The sequence below is a fragment of the Aedes albopictus genome, chromosome 1 (genome assembly GCF_035046485.1).
Source record: "Aedes albopictus strain Foshan chromosome 1, AalbF5, whole genome shotgun sequence".
Taxonomy (NCBI): Eukaryota; Metazoa; Arthropoda; class Insecta; order Diptera; family Culicidae; genus Aedes; species Aedes albopictus.
Genome location: NC_085136.1, coordinates 185479978 through 185497226, shown reverse-complemented (window position 1 = coordinate 185497226; position 17249 = coordinate 185479978). Strand labels below are relative to the sequence as shown.

Genomic DNA, 17249 nt, shown 5'->3' with positions numbered 1-17249 from the left:
ATATACAGGCGTCGTCGGTTCCTATTACAGGTCAAATAGAACACCGACGGAGTGTAACAGACAGCTGACGAAATGACTTACCTATCGATGGAAATGGCCATCAACGTGAAAACGGACGCACAGATGCTGAGTATTGCCACAAATTGTGATATTTTACAATAGAGGTTGCCGAACGGCCAGTCGAGATTCAGCATGTAGGTGTAATTGAATGTGACGTTCAGTGTCGAAACCATCGCATCGGCTATCGATAAATTCACTGATAACAAAGAAGAAGAGACAAGTAATGGAAAGTGATTTACGCTCCGGAGTGATTTAGGAACGGAAGGGACACAGATTTTTCGCACCACTTACCAAGAAAGTAGTTGGTCACAGTTCGCATTCTTTTGTTGGCCAGTACAATCCAGATGACGACCAAGTTGCCCACCGTGGCAACGATAACCATACAGACGAACAGCAAAGTCCACAGCACTTGCCGCCACACCGGAAGTATGAAGGTGATCTCCAATGTCGTACTGCAAAGCAAATAAAAAAAACGTGGAAAATAAATACGATGTTGTCAGGAACTGTAGGACGAAAGCAACAAGTGATGAAAAAGTTTTTTTCCTTGGTTCTCTTTTCTGGAACAAAATCCAACGTGGAGATGTGGGGTAAAATGCAGCATAGGTAATTCAACCCAACACATTTGAGCAAATAGCTAATTCATACCTCAAATGGAACCAGTTTAACATCAGCTAAATTGACGAAATGATAAGCTATTATTTAGTGAGTGAATAGGAAATTGCATCATCACCTTTCATGCTCTCAAACAATCTTCTTCCAAATAATACTGCACAACATCAACCATAATACGCCACAATACTCGGTTTGCCGAAGATCGTCCTTATCACTTACCTTACCTTACCGATCAGGCTAAGGCCGGGGTGGCCTCTGCTGTACATAGTAGCCGTCTCCATTCCACTCGGTCCATGGCTGTTTGTCTCCAGTTTCGCACTCTGCGTAGGGTCCGCGTAGTCCTCCACTTGGTCGACCCACCTAGCTCGCTGCGCAACACGTCTTCTTGTACCGGTCGGATGACTCTTGAGAACCATTTTAGTCGGGTTGCTATCCGACATCCTGATGACGTGACCCGCCCACTGATTTTCGCGGTGTGGACGATGGTTGGTTCTCTCAGCAGCTGATGCAGCTCTTGGTTCATTCGCCTTCTCCAAGTCCCGTCTTCCATCTGCACTCCGCCGTAGATGGTACGCAACACCTTCCGTTCGAAAACTCCATGGGCGCGTTGGTCCTCTGCACGTAGGGTCCATGTTTCGTGCCCATAGAGGACGACCGGTCTAATCAGCGTTTTGTAGATGGTTAACTTCGTGTTACGGCGAACTTTATTCGACCGTAGAGTTCTGCGGAGTTCAAAGTAAGCAAGATTTCCTGCCACAATGCGCCTCTGAATTTTTCTGCTGGTGTCGTTGTCGACGGTCACCAGTGAGCCCAAGTACACGAATTCTTTAACCGCCTCGATTTCATCACCGTCGATATAAATTCGGGGTGGCTGGCGCGCTGATTCCTCCCTGGAGCCCTTTGCCATAATGTACTTTGTTTTCGACACATTAATGACTAATCCGATTCACCCTTTAGTCGGATGTACGTTTCCGCCATCGTCTCAAATTTACGAGCAATAATATCAATACCATCAGCGAAACCAAGCAGCTGAACGGACTTCGTGAAAATCGTTCCACTCGTGTTTATCCCCGCTCTCCTAATTACACCCTCTAAAGCAAACCTTGCCGTAACCCTCTGCGAGATTCGAAGGGACTCGGGAGTGTCCCTGATACTCCTTACCACGCATTGATCGAGAACTCCAAGTGCTATCGCAACGTTACGTTGTTTTAAGCGGGTGTAGAGCTCTATCAACGTTTCAAATGTTCATTTGGGTACTACATTGTAATTGCACACCAAGAACTTTTAAGCGACGCAATGATCTCAAATTTCTTACTTCAACTAGTTCATAGATGTCTAGAGATGAGTTTAATCTTTTAAATTTTTAGGAAAAAGTTAGTTTTGCCTTATTTTTCAAGGAATTTGCAATGTATTTCTCACTTAGCTGAAATCATTGCTTCTAAACAATCGATTGCCACTAGGACTTCCCGTATTTTTTTTGTTTTAACATTCCTGTGGAACCTTTGTTGGAAAGTTATGAAGCTATTCCGAATATGAATAAGTTAATAAATGGTTCTTTTTCGACGAAAAAGTCATTTATTGTAACAGAAATCTTTTATTTGAAAGGAAATTGCCTACCTTTAGGCGTTAAGGGGGAAATTTTCAAATTTAATTTTGCATTTTAAGTGTCAAATCCGCCAGTTGTAAGAGTTTTGACGCGTTATTCGGGTTTAGAAGAGCAAAATTAAGTGGATAAGGAAATTTTTCATTTTAACCGATGCTTAATTGTATACTGATCAATTTCGCCCCGAAGTGGCAGCTTCAATTTTTTGATTTTTGAAGTAATTCAACTAAAAGTTTAAATTTGTTGAACAAAATTCTGTCACATGGTTTCATGGAGATCCACTGGGTACAGATTTTACAGAAATTCTTTTGGCAATATTTCAATTGCCACTAATGTTATCAGCAAACGTTGTTTTAAAGTGATCAATTTGACCCCGGATTACGGTACCACCTTTCAATAAAGTCACCTCAATCCGTCTGCCAATAAGCTCCCATCGTTATCTTTGCATATTTCGGCTCGCGCCGCGGAACCACTGCAGGATGCACATCAATTCCATTTCCTAGCACTCCGCTTCTTCCAAGCGGTGACATTGTTTGTACGAAAGCATCAGGTCTACTGTTTCCGCTTCTCTTTGTAACGATCCACGATTTGGCGGGTTTCTTGCTGCATCATTACCACCCGCTTTTTCTCCTCCAAAATTGCACTACTCTCCTCGTGAGCCATTCGTTTTGTCGATTCCATTCCACCTGTTCCTGGTCACATATCTTGACCGTCCCATAGTTTCACATACTCATCTTAACAAATCGCACCTGCTGTTTCTGTTCCGGCGTTATTTAATGGCGTCAATTACTTTTATAATCAGGTTCTTGGAACAAGTAGATTCTCAAATTGTTAGAACATTGCAGAACGCCATTAATCTAAAAACAGCAGCGCGTAATTGATTAATCGTTTTATCAACGAAGTACTCAACGCCTCTTAAGTATCGGACCAGTCTTGAACACCATCACCATTTTGACACAAAAAAGCCGCAACATTCACATTTGCCATCTTCTTACGTCCACACAACAGACGACCGTCTGAGCAGCTCAAGGCGCGTCATCAGTCGTTCAGATGCAGAGCTAATGTCACTCACTACTGGATGACTGTCATCTGACAGGGCCAGGATGAAGGTCGATTGGTTAAGTAGTATTGCATGGCGCAACAAACACAAACAAAGCACGCCATATGAATATGAATGTAAGACGTAGAGCAAAAAACTTATCTGGCGATATACCTCGTATTTCATCGTTTGGTTCAAGGCGAAATGACGATCGCTGCTGTTGGATGTAGTCGAAGACGAATCTGTCTCGAACAAGGATCTGCTTGAGTTGCTTTGGCGTGAGTCGATTCTGTTTTGATGGACTGCGTTTATCTTTTGAAGTGATTGTTGGAGCGACTGTCAGTTGAAATTAATCATCCTGAATATACACAACTCTGGATCGGACACTTGTGCCCTAGCTGAAGGTTCTAGTCGGCTAGACCAACGGTATTAGAAACTCAGTCCAGAGTTAGTAACATTGTCGTACTTTGCCCGGTAGACGTATCGCTCAGCGGAGGGAAAAGCGCAGATAGGCAAATGGTCCCGAGGATGCATAACAACAGCACTATACGGGATATAGGTAACCTCAGTAGTTATCTTTCAGTGCAAATATGTTTGCGTTAGACTGGATCAACAGGGTTTTTTTTTTAAACAAAGCTTGTTCGGTCCCCTTAAGAAAGGATCGCAGTAAGCCATGCGCGCGGGGAGCTGCATTTAAACTTTCGGTCACTTGTTTTTCGTCTCAGCGTTGTTTTGAATCTGTCGGTGGAATCGTGGAATTTCGATTACGGATCCGAATAGCTTCCGCTTCCAAAGTGAGAATTTTCAAGAACGAATTTTCAAACAGATCAAGTGGTCCATGATAGTGAGCCTTCAGACACAGGGCTTTTCGATTAAAAGGCAAAAAGTGGCTAGGGATTATTGCATTTTTCGCGGTGGTGACATTTATTTTGTCCTCTGCTGTACGTAGGAGTCGTCTCCACTCTACTCCGTCCATAGCTGTGTGCCTCCTTTTCCGCACTTTGCGAGGGTCCGCAGGTCGTCCTCCACATGATTGACCCACCTAGCTCGCTGCGCACCACGTCTTCTAGTAACGGTCGGATGACTCTCGAGAACCATTTTAGTCGGGTTGTTATCCGACATCCTGATGACGTGACCCGCCCACCGTAGCCTTCCGATTTTCGCGTTGTGGACGATGGTTGGTTCTCTCAGCAGCTGGTGCAGCTCGTGGTTCATTCGCTTTCTCCAAGTCCCGTCTTCCATCTGCACTCCACCGCAGATGGTATGCAACACCATCCACCATTCCGTTCGAAAACTCCATGCATCGTGCCCATAAAGGACTACCGATCTAATCAGCGTTTTGTAGATAGTTAACTTCGTGTGACGGCGAACTTTGTTAGATCATACTCCAAAGTAAGCTCAATTTCCTGCCACAAAACGTCTCTGAATTTGTCGTCGGCGGTCACCAGTGAGCCCAAGTACACAAATTCTTCAACCGTCCCGGTTTCATCACCGTCGATAGAAATTTAAAATGGCGGGCGCGGAGATTCCTCCCTGGAGGTGTCATAATGTATTTTGTATTCGACACATTAATGTCTAATCCGATTCGACTGGCTTCATTTTTCAGTCGGATATACGTTTGCGCCATGAAATTTCCGTGCTATAATATCAATATCACCAGCAAATCCAAACAGCTGAACTGATTTCGTGAAAATCGTTCCACTCGTGTTTATCCCTGCTCTCCTTATTACACAGCAAATAAATTTGTAATAGGGTCTGGGACCATTTGGGCAGGTGGACCTATTTTGGGCACTTGCTGCTATAACTCAGCCAATTTCAATTCGATTTACTTGAATTTTTGAACAGTAACAGATGCGGTACGTATCAAATATCAAGTCAATCGGTTCAATATTGACTGAGTTATAGCAGCAAGTGCCCAAAATAGGTCCTCCTGCCCAAATGGTCCCAGACCCTAGCCCAGACCCTACCTGGCGCGTAGCATGTGCCAATGGATCCAGTAACTTCACTGTCTTCCAACAATTATTACACTTTCCATGTACACCCTGATTGGCACCGGAAAGTGTAAACAAACTTGTTCCAGCAGATACGTAGAATCAGTATCATATTTATCATCTACCTTCTATGATAATAAAACGGGATAGTCTCAATAAAGACATGTTTTGCCTATAAAATAGCCAATTGCGCATTATTAGTGTTTATATTTTTGAAACCCCATGAGTGCAAACAATGTAGGTACATTTGCTTTGTCGATATCAAAAGTTACAGCATTGACAAACTAAAATGGATTCTGTACAATATTCCTTAATACTTAATACTCAATTTACTGTTCCTGTGATACAACATTAGAATAACCAGCCACAGAAATCCAATGTCGCGACTGTTCGTGTGACTAACATCTAGTTTGCCTCGCCCTTACAGCGTCAGTAGCGGTACTATAAGTGTCAAATAAATTTTGTTTACCAAAACAAAAGGTCCTCTACAAGATGGGCACTTAAACATAATCAATAATTGCAACTAAAGTTATTAAAATAATTGAATAGGAAAACTGAGTACAACGCCATTGGCGTTCTAGTGTGTTTCTATTGATACAACTCAAAGTTCACCGACTTTCATGTAGGTAATTTTACTGGTAAAATCAACACATATCAAAATTTTCGCAGGTAATCTAAACGTTGTATATTGCAGATACTAGGTTTTGTACACAAAGTTACCTTTTGGTCAACTCTCCCTTTTTTGTAGCTGAAAAGCAAGACGTTTGGATCAGCTGTAACAATTGATGGCAGAAAATATTTTGCGATTTATTTTTCATTCATAAAAGGTGGAGGAGAAGATAGCTGCTAAAAGGTAAAAGCTAAAACGGCACTAATCAGAAGTTTATAATTTAACCGGCAGCTTTGTGATTGGAAATGAAATGCGTATGTGTATAAATATATTCTTTATGGGATATTTTTAATAAAAAAATTTAACTGAATCGACAAAACGTGACTCCGACGAATACGATTCCCCATTTTTAATATTTATTTGCTGCACTTTTTCTAAAGCTTTCCACAGAAATAGCATCGAAATCCCACGATGTTCATGATACATTAATGACACATCTGTAGAGTCAGAATGCCATTACATTTGGATGTTTTGAAGCCCTCTCTATGATGTATTGGCATTCTGGCTATGTTAGTGCCATTGCCATTATATGAAGGTTCAACTCAAATGTCAAATTTTTCTTCTTCTTTATGGCTCTACGTCTCCACTGGGGCTTGGCCTGCCTCGCTTCAACTTAGTGTTCTTTGAGCATTTCCACAGTTATCAATTGAAGGGCTTCCTTTGCCTGCCATTGCATGAATTTGTATGTTTGTACTAACTGTCAAATTAGAATTCTTTATTCTTATTTTACTTTTGAATAAGTTCAATATTATACCATTGCTCATGTTGGGGAAAAGTTATAGTTGATCATATTTTTGAATATCAAATTTGAAAATGGAACAATAAAATAATGAACCGGCTTGATGGTTTAGTGGCTACCGCTTCTGATTCATATGCAGAAGGTCCTGGGTTCAACCCCAGGCCCGTCCCTTTCGTCCTACTGTGTATCTTTCTATATAATTTCTCCTTTTTCTCTACATATACAACTCATGTTCACATGTTCTTAGTCATCGCTAGAAGAGAAACGGGTAGGAAAAGCCGCTTCCCTTCCTTCCAAAATTCACAGCACAGAGTCAGTCTGTCATATTGCACCTACGGATTATGCAATCAAGCAAAATGTGCCGCATTCAAAATAATAAACACACTAATATGTCACCTTACCCCTGGCATCCACGCACCAATGTGTGAACCCTTTGCCAACCATATCCCACCAACACTCCGACATCCACATGAATTTGTGCAGACGCAGAGTTATATTCGGTCTGCTGTGAGTACATACGATTGCAACCATCACTTCCTTCCCCATCCCCACATTGACCTGCAACCTGACGTGGCAGGCGCCATTGTCGCCTAAAACTAGAAGATCACCAACATTCACACACTGAAGATGCCTGCTTAGTCCCCCGGCAGATATCTCACTGGTTCCTTGTGTGAGTGTAGCTGGTCTGGCGATACTAGAGTGGCATCCACGGGCGGTCAATCAAGCTCAAGCTCAAGCTTTGAAAATAGGACATTTAAATAAAACTGTTGTAAGATTACTTCTAGTTGTAGATCACTGATTTGATTATCAGGTATCTCAAAATGTGTAGCATTACTTGTAGGTCATCTTCAAGGGTGTCTGTAAAAATTGATGAACTTGTCCTCCAGAAAAACAAAATCAAAAGATAAATTGTACGTTCCTGTTATTGCGTTTGGGAACCAATTAATATTTATTTTATAAAAAAAATCGAATCCCCAAAAATTGAGGAAATTTATCCACTTTCGTCTTCAGGGTTTTATGAAACATGTTTGTACATGTGGATGTGTTTCACTTTTTTGTCAATAATGTATTGTACAGTTAGTCAATCATACTTACTTGGTGACATTGTTTTCATACGCTGCGGAGGGTGTACTGTAGAGTGGGGCATCCTCGAAATGGAATGAATAGTTCGAGAGTTCATATTTATCACTGACGTTGTTGATACTACTGTAACCATACGGTGTCGTATATGCATCGTTTAACATGGTGCGTAGCGCCACAATCTACTATTTGCCTTGTGCAGGGATCACATTGAATGCAGTTGGAGGTGATGGATACTTGGTCATGTTAACTATTGGTACATTTGAACATTACGCACTTCGAATTCATATTTGGTTTATGTTGTTTGCAAATCTGAAAAAAAGGAAAAGACAGAAAAATATAATTGTAAGTTATGCTATACTTTTTTGTATTGATCAATTGGAGAGACTTAACCGAAATTTTAAAAAAAAAAACAAAAAAGTCAGAAAAAGACCCAAAGCAGCGGCAAAAATTTCTACAAAACTACGCCAAAAGATTTGAAATTGGTCAAACGGTTAAAAAGTTATCGGGCTCTAAAGTTTTTTTTTTCTTTGTAAAAAGAAGAAAAAATAAATAAATTTAATTTAAAAAATTCATAGTTTGCGTGACTTTGGAAAAATTTGATGTTTTACAAGTTTATTCAAAATTGAATTTGCGAGACATTTATAAAAAAGATTGAAAATTGGTTAGAAATTTTAAAAGTTATGGCACTTGAAGTGAAAACACCTTTTTATTACTCGAAAATTTAACTTTGATGCAATTGCGCCACCTCGAAATCTCAATATTTTTGGCTCAAACTCGGACGTTTCTCTTTTTATGTAATTTGAATCCAAATGAGCTTACGAATGGGGCACGCTCGGTGTAGTACTAGATTTGTAGTAATGAGCTGAATTTTTGATTGGTGAGAAGGTCAATTGTCTGTTTCGGCAATGAAATGGTGCAAAAAGCGTGGGTATTATGATTCCTTGCCTAATTTGATGCTGTTTGAGCAAAACTTTGGATAACTATGTTGTTTATGTTGCAAGAAATGGAGAAACCAACAACACTGTTGCCCAAAGTTTTGCTCAACCAGCATCAAATTAGGCAAGGAATCATAATACCCACGCTTTTTTGCACCATTCATTGCAGAAACGGAGGATTGACCTTCTCACCATACTAAAATTCAGCTTATTACTACAAATCTAGTACTACACCGAACATGCCCCATTATGAATGAGCAAATAGGACAGATCGGTGAAGTACTACATCCGATCTGTCATATTCCAGTATTCTTCTAGTATTTTCTTGTCAGTATTAATATTTGCAGCATATCAGAAATATGATACAAATATTAAAATGGCCAGGCCCACTGTGCAAACTAATTGGATTTGAAGATAATTAATAAAACTGCGGCTATCAGGTTATCCACTTATGAATAACATGATTGACGTAATGTTTTGAATCAGATGAATTAAGAAACGGGGACAACCGTACCAACCGCTTCATGAAATGGGGATGATTTTTTTTACAGATTCGTTAGAAGTGGCGTTGCTAAGAAGGTTGATGCATACTCCGATGTTCCTCTTCCTAGTATGAGGCACAGGTGTTTCGACCTTGTGTCCTGGCTTAAAAGCCTAGGCTTGGGCGCTTTTACTCGCTCTCTGAAACAAAACAAGGACTGCGGAGATTTTGAGCACCCTCTCCTCTCCTCTCCTACGCAAGAAATTGATCCTTCCAAACCATAAAATCCTTATGTAATGGGCACTCCTTATAAGCAGATCCCCATTACTCTTTGGAAAGCAGTTGTTTAATCACTTAAAATTAGCTCAATACTTGAATCACAGACAAACAGACGTATCGTCATGAAAACATAGTCGCCCAATGCTAATCAGGCTGTGTTACGCAAACCACTCATTAGGTGGCCGTAGTGAGCAAACGTCAAACAGGAGCAAAAACGATGCGAGCGCCGTGACCGAGCGATTTGCGAGCTACAAAATATTTGAACTAACCGTTAAAAATGTTAACGATGAGAAGTGAGTATAGTGAGACGTCTGTTTGTCTGTGCTTGAATCTTTCGATTTTACAAGGAGTTGAATTACGAGGGATGGATGATTTTTGTCTACTATCTAAAAAACCTTCTTGTACCGACTTTTCGAACCCTCTAAGCAGAATACCCTCTTCGAATGAGTGTAATCAGTTTCGTACCTTTTAATTCCGCCCTATGTTGCTTATCCTTTGACAGATACGCGTATTTCGACTACCACTTGTAATCTTCCTCAGTGTCAGTGTGGATAACTGACACTGAGGAAGATTACAAGTGGTAGTCGAAATACGCGTATCTGTCAAAGGATAAGCAACATAGGGCGGAATTAAAAGGTACGAAACTAAAAAACCTTGCCAATATGAACAATCTCACCCGATTCCACTGGAGGTTTACAGCCAGGGCCAGATCTAAGGGGGGGCCGGGCCCCGGGCCCCCACATTTTAGGGGCCCCCACAAAAACCTTTTTTGGTTGCTAACATCAGCTTTATTTTGCATATTGCTCAAGTACTGTTCGAAAATAAGGAAAAACATTTTTGGTCATCTCTCCGAGGTGCCTCCACATCCGCTCGGGCCCCGGGCCCCCACAATCCTTAAGCCTGGAACACATAGCGTCCGGTCCGTCGGTTTGCGTTTTTTTGACAGTTTTCCCATGGGAAATGTGTCAAACTAGTGTCACGCACACGCAAACGTATGCATTGTGTGGGGCACTTTAATCCGGGCCTGTTTACAGCAGGATGACAGCTTACTCCGACGTCGTTTGTGGCAAATTCTTCCTCTGACATCCAATAATTTATATGCAGGGCCTATCACCATATTTTAATCTTGATTGGCAGCCGAACGCTTCACATCCGGATCGATTACACAAGATTTGAAAATTCGACACTGATTTTTTATTTGTGCCTAACTGACATTTTCGAGTTCTCTTCATCGATCCTCTCTTTTTGTTATCACAGAATGTGTATTGAGTATTCCAAAGATTTTTTGGTTGAAATGCGAAGAAGACGACTATATGTTGCTATAAGGCTATCTGACGTTTGATCATCTTTCTCTGTTTCGCTGCCGAGGAGGATAGGTTTTGTTTTCATACGGAAACGTTTCCCTATGAAAATATTAAACACAAAATTGCTATCTTCCGTGGCTGCTTGAGAGAGAAAGGTGAAGAACGCTAGATTGCCTTATAGAAACAAAAATAATAATGATTTTGTTTGTTTTGATTAATTTATTAGCAAAAGAGAGAGTCGACGAAGAGAAATCGATCAAGTCAGTTAGGCCCTTATAAAAATCATTGTGGAATTGTTAAATCAATTCAAAACATTGAATGAATGAATTATTCATTTTTCGGCAAAACAGGGTATTGGTTCCTGATTGGCCAGGAATCGACCCTACGTTGTGGTTTTCTCGGTGAAATATAAAGAACGGAGGTTTGGTAGCTCTGCCATGGCAGCGGTCAGAAAGATACTAATTTATTTATATCAAATTTCAATTACATGCAGACAGATACATATTCGATGACACATACATATGGATAATACGATATACACAAGAACATTTGCACGAACAGTTCCCTTATTCAGCATGTGGCTCCCATTTTCATCCTACGAAAAACAAAGGATTGAAGCGCTGTTTATTTTGTTTCTTATTTTTGTATTTTATGTTAGAAGTGAGCATGCATGAAAACAAAAATTATTCGCTTGTTATCGAATAGGATGAATATGGGAGCGTGAGATTACTGATGGCACACATACCCTAGTTAAATTTGACAGGAAAACGACTTAGCAAAAGTTTTCACGTCCGTTTTCTCCCACGTAGTGTGCTATCTTGTTCGCTTTTTCATCTTTCTGAAGAAAAGTGCTTTTTTCAGTTTTGGATAATATGCGTTTCTTTTTTAACCCATAATTTTAGAGGATTTGATAATAATTGAGGAGGAAGTACAGCGGGTAGTCAAGTTTAAGCTATCGTTAGCGTATCATCATATGCATATTCTGCCCATAACTGCATAACAGTCACATTCGACAAAAGTAGGCATTGGAGAAAATGCTGCTCAAAGTTTGCAATTTGCGTTAGTATAGAAAAGAAACGAATTTCAAAAAGTTGCAAAAATTCAAAATGAATCCTTTTAGGGTAAATGTACCAATAGTGGTGCTATTAGTAGCTCCTTGTACTAAAATAATTGAATAAAACTGATAATACCACAAAATAAAAAGTCTGAAAACGGTAATGGATAGTTTTTCACTTGAATTTTCTAAGAAAAATGTGAAAACCATTGTTTATTTCAGTTTTTGCTAATAAATCTTTTGCACCAACTATAGGTACATGGTTCCTATTATGGAGGTAAAATTTAACATTGGTTCCTATAGTGGCGCATCCCATTGAATTCTTATGGGACCCACCACTATAGGAACACTACCACCACTACAGGTGCAAAGGAGCAAAAAAGTTAGGGAAAATAATTATTTAAAATAGGTTTTCGGCCAAATACTGAACACAAAACTGAATCAATGTTACTAATTAGGTATGATGCATCTACCGTCTACCCCCGTTGGTTTGACCTCATCTAATCTGAACACTTTTTAATTTGACCCCCTCTAATCTGCACACCGTTCAAACTAAAAATGGTTCAAACGTCAGTTTGCTCATGGAGCGGGGTGAAACGGAACGCAGAATCAATACAAAACAGCAAAAAGGGTTACCATCAGTGTGTTTTTCGATGCCCACAGGGTTACTAGAAGTTCAAATTAAAAAATGAATCCCGTTGGTTTGTATAAGGTGTCGTTCAAACCAACGGGGGTAGACGGTATTAAAAATGTCATTTGCAAGCGTTTTGGTCGAAACCAGTGAAGAGAATTGTCAGACAAAAGAGGCACAAAACAAGCAACAAAGAAGGTGCGACGATTACTCTTTATCCCTATTGGTAACAGATAATGACATGATCTCGAAATTTTTTGTTGCAGACAAAACGGAAGCTGAATTTGTTGCGTACTTTTCAACTCGTGAATAATTAATTATTGCTAACCCAAAGTCGAAACTGTTTGATGACCGAGCTTCACCAGAGTTGCAGTGTTTACCGACTCGATGTTACCGTTCGAAAATCTCAATGCAAGGCTTAAAAATCTCTAAACTCGTAGTGTACGATGTTAATCCCATTATTTTCAAGTTGGGACAAACTTATGTCGCATGGGTTTGTTTGTCGCAAAAAATACAAGTTGCGACATTGTCATTATTGTTGCGCGATGGTTGAATTTTGATTCACTGGTCGAAACAGTGCTAAATTGGCACTACCACCACTATTGGTACTACCTCCACTAAGGGAGCTTTTACCCTATAATGAAATCTGCTATAGCTCCTCTTCTATGCTGGGGGAATAGTAGAAAAAATAATTAGATCAAACTATGATTGGCGGTACGCTATGAGGCCAGTTTGTATTCCCAGTGTGACTGTTATGCGGTTACATTCGTGATTATTTGATAATGAGACAAATTAACTTGGTATTTATTTCACATTTTGTAGAACACTTGTCAAGTCCATTTGGGTGGATAAAAGTACCGCCCAAGCAACCAAAAGTTCGGATAAAACAGCATGTTTGGGCTTAATCAGCTATTCGAAGGAAGATGAATAGGGCACTGCACTGTTTTGATTTTGTATGGGATTTTGACGTTTCCTGGCCTTGTTGTTTACTAAATCTCAATAAGAGCGAAAGAGAGGATGAGAATTTCGTGCAGAGCCCTATAGCGTTCTATACAGCTCACTTTTTAAGTAGTTAACCGAACTTCAGTCCATAAAAAGTACACTTGTGCCGCTGAAAGGAACGCTATTCAGCTTAAAAATAAGCTTCCGTAAAATGAAAAAAAGGCGCTTAGTCCTCAAAATTAATTTTTGATTGAGAGACATTAGCATGTGTGGAATCCTTATTGACTAATATCTTGAAATACATTGTTGATGTTTTTTTTTAATTACTGAGACTTGAACTCGGGTTCTCCTCGTTGAAAGCCGACGCCTTACCACTACTCCATGTTTGCATTGTTAAGCACTGAGGGATTTTACTCAATGTGCTGATATCATTTATTAGTGCTCAATCAGGTTCGCGTGGGAACTTTCTCTGAACTTGAAATACTCTGCGAGACAAACTTTTTGAAGCCGAAAGTTCGGAAGAAGTTTACGTGGAACTTTTTGTGAACTTACACAGTTTGACATTTTCAGTTTGTTTTGGTCCACAGTTTAGACAAGTGCAAAGCAATAAATTAGTGCCAGTGTCGGTAATTCTGAAACAATTATAAGCTTTCAGTGACTACGATCGCGTCGAATACCGGTGCGCTGGCGCGACAAGTGAGACGGGATGGAAAACATCAGGCAAAACTGGAAGACTTTCGCCGTAGCAGAAAAAAAACTCCGGCGGAACACTGGGTGGAGCAGTTGCTCGCTGAGAGGGCAGCCTTTGAGCCACACAATACGGATTCTTTGCGTGGATTTCAAGTAAGTAGAGTGATTAGGGGCATAATGTGTGTGTGTGTGTGTGTGTTTTTTTTTTTTTTTTTTCCTCCCAACCTCCCCAGCAGAGAAAACCGATTGGAAAAACTCTGCTACACCTTGATGCCTCGATCCCCCTGGTACCACTGATATGCGACTGCTTCAGGGGGGGCAATGCGCTCATGCGCTCTTCTGCTACTGTGCTCATGCACTTTTTGTCGCTACACGTCTCGTATTTTGCTTACTCCGGTTGGTGTTGGCTCGCCATTAAGCGGACAACATGCTTAGTTTCAAATTTGTTATTCTACACGTTCTAATGTTAGTACCTAACATCGCCATTCAGCGACACATAGGTACAACATACACACAATTTGTTATTCTAATACCACGCAAGGCATTCGGATCCTACTAACTTGCTCCGAACGGTGTCCTCCCCGTGCCGCCGTTGCGCCATTAAGCACTCCAGCTTTCCGCGCACGACTCGTGTAGTCCCCGACGGTGGATCTACCCTACGCCGACAAAGAGTTCCCCGGCAGTGGAACATCTTCCGAAACCGTTTCTTCCCAGACAGGTGCCGAGGTCTCTCCTGCGATTCCGGTTGGAGACTGGCTTCCAGTTCACAGGCGCCCCGACGACCAAATTCCGGTGCTTCATCGCGATAGACTCGGTCTAGTCCCCGGCGGTGGCCCTAGCCTACTCCGACGGAGAAAAACCCCGGCGGTGGAAGTTCTCCCGATGTGTGTGTGTGTGTGTGTGTGTGTGTGTGTGTGTGTGTGTGTGTGTGTGTGTGTGTGTGTGTGTGTGTGTGTGTGTGTGTGTGTGTGTGTGTGTGTGTGTGTGTGTGTGTGTGTGTGTGTGTGTGTGTGTGTGTGTGTGTGTGTGTGTGTGTGTGTGTGTGTGTGTGTGTGTGTGTGTGTGTGTGTGTGTGTGTGTGTGTGCTTTGTAATATTGCCAAGCCGTTTGCTCGATCGTCGCGAATATTATCAAATTATTATGTGTCAATCTACGGTTTAATTCAATCCAAGCACAGTTACCTGTATTTTGTTCATTCGTACTTGTGATTCTGCACGAATTTCTCGCATTAGTACCAGCATCAACCTCCAATTGCAGTAATATTATTTGTTCCCGGTGTTGTAACTGCAGCGATCAACATGGACGACAAGATCTCAACCTGCAAACAATGCTCGCAAGTTATTGCTCGAGGCCTCAATTCTATTGAATGTGAGGGATTTTGCGCTGGTGCCTATCATGCATCATGCGTAAAAATGAGTTACGAAGAGATGGTCAAATATCGCCAATCTCACAACATGTGGTGGATGTGTAACTCATGCAGCGATAAAAGGGTTCAGCTACGTAACAACGGCAATGTACAGCCAACTGATCCTAAAACAAGTACACCAGATGCAAATGTGATCGCCCGTATCGACGAAGAAATTGCCGCCCTTAAACAAAAAGTTACTGAAATTCATCAATCGCTTGCTGTTAATTCCACTGTGACCCCTGTATGTACCACATCGAATCAACCAACTGCAAGCCAATCCACTGCTGAGTCGTCGTCGTCATCGTCGTCGTCGTCACCGTCGAAAAAACTACCTGTTATCCAATCGGGCACAAAAGCAACGAGTAGCCAGAACAGTATCGTGGAACAGAGGTCTGCAAACGATCGGTTTTGGCTCTTTCTGACGAGGATAAAAAATTACGTCACCGAACGAGAAGTGATGAAGCTAGTGTACGAAGCGTTGGGAACAGATGGCGTCATAGTGAAGAAGCTTGTTCCAGCATGGAAGGATGCCTGTTCGATGCCGTTTGTTTCCTTCAAAGTTGGAGTGAATATACGTTTAAAACAATCAGCGCTGCTTCCGTCCGTTTGGCCCTGCGGATTGCATTTCAGGGAGTTTCGCCACAATTATTGGGAACCGCTGTGAATCGTACCGTTGAGATGATGTGTAATTTTGGTTTTGTTATATGTATTTAGCGTTTCATTTCCGAATCCGTTGATTTGCTGTTTTGTAATTATCTTGTAAGTTGGTTTTCGAATGCGATATTACAATGTATTGGTTAGTTTTAGTAGGTTAGAAATAATTCAATTAGACCAATAATTGTGTCCGTTGAGTTACAAATAAAGAAATAATGGACACCCGGGGCGAAATAGACACCCCTGTTTTTGCCGAAGCCGTTGACTTTTATGTAGAACTTTTAATGCATAAGTGTAAAGGAACAAGTCATTGTTCCATTTTGTCAAAAGTACCATTTATATTCCTTCAAAATAACCAAAATATCATTGAAATTGAAGTATGTTATTCATATGGTGGATTTCTTATAATTATGAAGCAGCAGCAAATACGGTATTACGAGTGTTTGAGTGTGTCCACCATAAAAACAAGTGAATTGTTAGCTTATCTACATGTATACGCAGATTTAGCAATGGATGAAGTATTACATTTTTGATCAAAACTTACTCAAAATAGCAATTTAAATGCTGTAGTCGATTCGGGGCGAAATGAACACTGGCAATTATGAATGGATGTACGTGCGTTGCATACTGTTAGGCGTTTAAGAGAGTTTGGAAAAAATCAATCCGATTATTTTAGCCCAAAATTTATTTAATTAACTTTAATGTTATGTAAACTTGTCTAAGATGGAGTATTATATCTGTGGTATTGATCTCCGTAGCCAAATTACTTAACTGGTCGATGTAACCAAAGAATTAGCAGAAAATATGCGGGGGTGTCCATTTCGCCCCGTACCTTTCCTGCCAGCCCAAAAAAAACACACGGTTTACAATTCATTATTTCTTTACAGTAATGGCATTCTACCTGCTGTAAATGATTGAAATGCGTAGGAAACAAGTTAAAGTTGTAAGCCAACTGATAACATGTTGAGTTTTTGTCTGTTATACAGGCCTAACATACTCATTTGCTTAGGGTGTCCATTATGTCCCTAATCCCCCTACGTTGAAATATAATAGTGAAACAAAGTGTACTTGTGA

The 17249-nt window shown here is 40.7% G+C and overlaps 1 protein-coding gene across 3 annotated transcripts in view; it reads right to left on the bottom strand.

The window, feature by feature from the left end:
• The window catches only part of LOC109405655 (tachykinin-like peptides receptor 99D), a 173331-nt gene that overhangs the window by 100051 nt on the left and 56031 nt on the right, over positions 1-17249 (bottom strand). For all 3 annotated transcript variants that reach the window (XM_019678725.3, XM_029856506.2, XM_029856504.2), the window contains exons 2-4: positions 7810-8106; positions 352-512; positions 82-256 (exon numbers count right to left, since the gene is read on the bottom strand). In XM_019678725.3, coding sequence (XP_019534270.1) covers positions 82-256; positions 352-512; positions 7810-7958 — 485 coding nt within the window. In that variant the 5' untranslated portion in view covers positions 7959-8106. The remainder of the gene's footprint in view (positions 1-81; positions 257-351; positions 513-7809; positions 8107-17249) is intronic.